At 54.6% G+C, this 5,334-nt stretch overlaps 1 protein-coding gene across 1 annotated transcript; it reads right to left on the minus strand.

The window, feature by feature from the left end:
• Positions 1 to 563: 563 nt before the first annotated feature.
• Positions 564 to 4,421, minus strand: MAFA (MAF bZIP transcription factor A). The gene has a single exon (XM_069621753.1). The coding sequence runs from the start codon at positions 3,764 to 3,766 to the stop codon at positions 2,849 to 2,851; it is 918 nt and encodes a 305-aa protein (XP_069477854.1). The 5' UTR covers positions 3,767 to 4,421; the 3' UTR covers positions 564 to 2,848.
• Between the last annotated feature and the right edge of the window lie 913 nt (positions 4,422 to 5,334).

Raw genomic sequence — 5,334 nt, forward strand, 5'->3', positions numbered from 1 at the left:
ATGTGCCCAGAGGCTGACCTATGGAACCAGGGTGCCATGTGCCAGCCAATGCCACTGGTTTGCAATGTCAAAGCCCTCCATATGTTTGGTGTGTTCATGCCGGCGTGAGGGGTGTCCTCCAGCGAACCACAAAGTTTAAGTGAGCGGACTTCCGCACACAACTCTGCAGCATGAGCGCAACCTTACGGAGCTATCGGAACAGCATTCCATAACATAATGGGCCCGATATACAAAAGCCTTTTGCAACGGGGGCTTCCCGCGCTTTGCAAAAGAGGTCCAGCCGCTCCCTTTCTGTTTCCAAGCGCGCGCTATATACATCCCACATACCGCGCCTAGATGCCTACCGGTTGGGTGCGCTATACAAATTGCTAAATAAATAAATAAGCTTGTTTTTTGCAATCAAATCTCACTTCACCGTCTGCATCGCAGAGCCAAACAGAACCACGCTTCCCTTTAAAGCACTCTTTTTTTTTCTTACAATCGATCAACACTAGGCACAACAAAAAGAAACAGGCCAACATGTTTTCCCACAATGGTACAAAAACCGTAAAGGCACAAGCGTCATCTTTCTAAAGTGTTTTTATTTTTTGTTGGTAGCAAACGAAAGCTGAATAAATCCAGTTTCCTTTTTTGAACTTTTTTTTTGCATTGACATAGCAATGCAAAAAAAACGGAACAAGCCAAGAGCATGAAAAAAAAGAAATCGTTTCCTTGTTTGAGGTTGCAACAGCCCAGTTACTCAAAAAGAAAAGCAGCTTATAGAAAAAAAACGAAAAAACAAAATGTTAACGCGGTGCACTGCTTTCCAACATCGGAAACACGGACCACTTAAAAGCCGCCCGCACCAGCTCAGAAAGCGGAACTTTATTCCATAAATAATTTAAAAAATACTTTTCTGTACACCCATCAACGCACCCGAAACTGTACACACACCTGCTGTGCGATTGAATACACACAAAACCAATTGTTCGTTGTGTTCGTTTTTTGTTGCAGAAGCGTGTTCATGTTTTCGTTCAAAGTTGAAATTACAAAACAAAAAAGTCCCCGCCCAGGAGGATTCCGGGCGTTTAATAAATAAACCGGGTGCATAGAGGTTAGCAGCCGCCCCATTCGCAATCCATATGTTCCCCAATCAAGTTATGTCAGAATGTACGTTTGAACCCACAAATCATTTCGGGGGTCTCTTCATTTGTCGTCAAACAGCATAGATATTTGTGAACTCTTATAAACCTCTAAAAAAACAAACCAAACATGTCAATTTTCCGCTTGACTCCTCTAGTAGTGCAAGAGGCGTCCTTCCTGCCCCCGTTGAATAAGATACGGTTTCTGTAAATATTCATTGCATGCTAATGTTACATACAAACTTCCATTAAGACGTATTCGTTTATTTGCATCTGTCTTAGTTTTTTTTCTTCTTTCGTCTCCCCAAGCAACTGAAAAAAAGTATGCCGGGGTAAAGTCAAACAAAAACATATAACTCTACGGTATGTACACAGCGACAACCTTAACTAACGCAAACGTCTGGCTCAAGTATTTGGGTTTGCCTACAAAAAACATAAATAGGGAGCGGGGAGGGGATGACAAAAAATAAATAAATTTAAAAAAAGCAAATAACACTCATCCCTTTAGTTGCTGAAGCCCAACGGGTCTCTGTAAAATTCGAGATGTCTTTTTTTTCCAAAAGTGCCCCCCGGGTGGACAGCTCTGCCGACAATATATTAGATTTTCTTAAGACTACGAGAGACGTCATGTAAAATGCGGGAGGCGCAAAGGGAAAAAAAGTGCTGAGTATGAATCGAGTTTTTAGGGAGGGAAAGAAACGGACATGGGGTGTTCTGCAGGGAGGTGGGACAGTGGGAGGGGGGTCAATTCAGAGTCATGCTTGCAGGGGTTATGCCCCCCCGAGTAGAAAAAAAGAGGGTTTTCTGTAGTACCGTACATGTCCCGCATGCAGGGTTGCTAAAAAGTGTATAGTTAAGAGCCACAGTAGCTCGCGCAGGACAGCGGACAGTTGTGTTTGCAATATTCGGATGAGTTGTGCATTCACGCTGAAAGAATGTCTTGCTATCATGTCAGGAAATCCGACGCTCTTCCTTGTATTGCTTAAAACGTTGACCCCCTACCCCTCCCGCCCCCCAACTGTTTCGGCCTCGTTTTTTGTTTTGTAATGTATGCTCATAAATAGAAGTATTGTTGAGTTTAAGACTTTTTTGTGTTTAAGCTTCTGGCTGCGATGGCTCCTCTTTCCGGCTGTTTCCTCCCATCCTCCGGCGAAGTCCTGCATTTCAGCGTCCATTTGCGACAAGTTGCGGGGAGCCCAGACACGGGGGTGGGGGGAGGGCGGAGGGGCCACGAGTGCAGCTGAGGTCTGGTAGTCTGTGTCAGAATAAAATACACGAGATTTCTTATTTTTCAGTGTCGGAGCCTTGTCTGTTTGGGGGAGGGGGGGTGTATTTACAAGCGAGGTCCTATAGTCCTGTCCAGGCTGGGGTTCAAAATGAGCCCCCAGGCGACATACCTCTCAGTGTCCCTTATCTGAGGGCCGGACAAGCATTGTACACACAGTTTTTAGTCCCACAATGGCCGTTTTCCAGCTGTGCCCCCCCCCCCCCAGCCCCAATGCCGCAGGGAGCTAGCAAGGTGCCCCGCGCCAGGTGTGTGGGTAACGCACCCAGCCCCACTCCTCCCCTGCATTTGTGGGGCACTGGCGCCCCAGTTTCCAGAATGCATGGAATACAAATGACTTGAGCGGGTTACTCACAGTGGGCGCGGGGCACGTTGGGGTCCCCCCTCCCCCGAGCGGCTTTCTGCGGAAAGTGGGCGTCGGAAGGCGGCAAGCCGCGGGGCCTCACATGAAGAAGTCGGCGGGGCCCTTGTTGGCGTGCGCGGGCGCGGGGTCCCGGCCGCCGGCGGGGGCGGCTTGCGCGGGGGCTTGCGCGGGGGCGGGGAAGCCGCCGCGCCCGGCCAGCTTCTCGAACTTGTCCTTGTAGAGGTCCCGCTCCTTGGCGAGCCGGGCCACCTCGTGCTTGAGCTGCTCCACCTGGCCCTGGAGCTGGCACTTCTCGCTCTCCAGGATGTGCCGCTGCTGCACGCGCTTGTAGCGGCAGGACTGCGCGTAGCCGCGGTTCTTGAGCGTGCGGCGCTTCTGCTTGAGCCGGATGACCTCCTCCTTGCTGAAGCCGCGCAGCTGGCGGTTCAGCTCCCGCACGGACATGCTCACCAGCTGGTCGTCGGAGAAGCGCTCTTCCAGCCGCAGGTGGTGGTGGTGGTGGTGGTGGTGGTGCGGCTGGTGGTGGTGGTGGTGCGCCGCGCCGCCGCCGCCGCCGGGCTGGGGCGCCATCTCCTCGCCGCCCGCGTAGGGCTGCCCGCGGAAGCCCTCGTAGCCCTGGTGGTGGTGCGGGTTGCCGATGAGCGCCTCCACCGCATCCTCGGGCGTGAGGTTCAGGGCCTCGGGGTTCAGGTGGTGCTGGTAGCCGGTCATCCAGTACAGGTCCTCCAGCTGTGGCTTGGCGGGTCCCGGTGGGTTGAGGGGGCCGGTGGGGGCCCCTGGGCTGGGGGCGCAGAAGCTGGGCGAGGAAGGCACGGAGGAGCAGGGCGTGCTGAGCGGCGTGGAGGAGAGCGAGCCGGCGGGCAGGCGGTGGCAGAACCTCTCCGCTTCGGGGGGCTCCTTCTTCACCTCAAACTTCATGAGGTCGAAGTCGTTGACATACTCGATGGCCAGCGGGCTGTTGGGCAGCTCCGCGCTCATGCCAAGCTCCGAGGCCATCTCCAGTCCATAAAAAGTGCTGGCTGTGTCACTGCTGCTGCCCACGGCCCGCCGTGCCGCCTGCCACCTCCCCTCCTCGCCCCCACCGGCCTGGCACGCTTAACAGTGCGAACTCCCTCCTCCCCACCCACAACACCATGAACTCTGTGAAGCAGGGGGGCGGGAGGGAGGGGGTGTCCCCGATCCAGGCGCCGTGGGAGGGGTGGCTGCGTCCTGCAGAAGTTTTTACGACCGCCACACGTGCGGGTTCAGCACCACCCTCGGCTGCAGCCAAAGTTACACACAAGAGGGCGGGCGCCTGTCAGATGGAATCCCCAGCGCCCACACAGCCTTGGCGCATCGGCTTCTTGGCGCTCTCTCTCCTTTCTGTTTATTTTAGATGCAGACACAATGCAAGTTCACGCGGATACGGGCAAAGTCCTCTGCTCTTGCTCGATCTGCTGCCGAGGCCGGGCTCCCTGCACCGCGCGTGCAGCGGACCTGCACGAGTTTCTGCAGCTGCACGTTGCCGTTTGCCCTTGTGTTGTTGGCTGGTGTCTTCCTTTGCAGTGCAGGTCTCCCCAGTAGTGCTCCTGGATGCACGCACCCCCCCTTGCACCAGAGCTGTCTCTGTCAACCCCACGTTCTCCACAGGCAGGCAGACACAGGCACCTCTTTACTGGTCACTGACGAGCTGAATGGAGCACCCCGTGCTTTTACTAGAGGAGCCTTCCCGGGACCGCCCCACTGGGGGTGAGGATCCAGCCGCCGGCCAATGGCGCCGCACTCTGGCTGCTGTAACTTGCATATCCCCATGGCAACCTGCGCGGAGGGACCTGTCAATCTCTGCCAGGAACAGCTGGGCGAGGAGATGGAAGGCTGGGGGACGGAGGAGAAGCCCTCTGCTGGCTGGCTTTGGGAACTGCACCCCTCTGGAGCAGGTGCGCGCAATAACATGAGCCCTGAGAGCACATGTTTCACTGCCAGGGGCAAAGGAAACACCATCGCGCACGTTTCACACCGTATTTATGTGTTTTTTTTTATTGCAGCTCGCCATTCAACACTGAAGTAATGCAACCCGTGTTCGTTTATAGGGCATGCGAGATGAGCGTCACCTAACAACTCAGCGGGGTGCGTGTAAACACTGTGTTCTGGTGTGTTTTTATTGTGTGTGTGTTTATTTTTTTATGTCTCAGTTGGAGGAACAACATGCAAAGTGAAAGTGCACGCCTATGCAGCAGCCCCTGGCAGGTGTTAGATCAGCGGCCGGAGGGGGCTTGCCTTGCACAACCTATTCCATCGAATAAAAGGCGACCCCAGGGCCTAGCAGCGCCCGGCCCCCAGTGGCACGCGCACAGCATGCACAAGGGGGGGAAGGGGGGGGCTCGCAGTGCAGAATGACTTGCGCTGACCCTTAGTGGCTCATGCACAGCGTTCCATTGAGGGGCCTCGCAGTGCAAGGAGAGGTGTAGTGGGGGAGGGGGGACGTGCACAAAAAAGCACGTCCCATTCTAAGAACTGGGACTTTCATGAAAATAGCGTTTCTAGGGGGGTGCACGGGCCCCAGAGGACACGTGTACTCAGTGCCC

The sequence above is a fragment of the Ambystoma mexicanum genome, chromosome 5q (genome assembly GCF_040938575.1).
Source record: "Ambystoma mexicanum isolate Mex_15411 chromosome 5q, UKY_AmexF1_1, whole genome shotgun sequence".
In the NCBI taxonomy this organism is placed as follows: Eukaryota; Metazoa; Chordata; class Amphibia; order Caudata; family Ambystomatidae; genus Ambystoma; species Ambystoma mexicanum.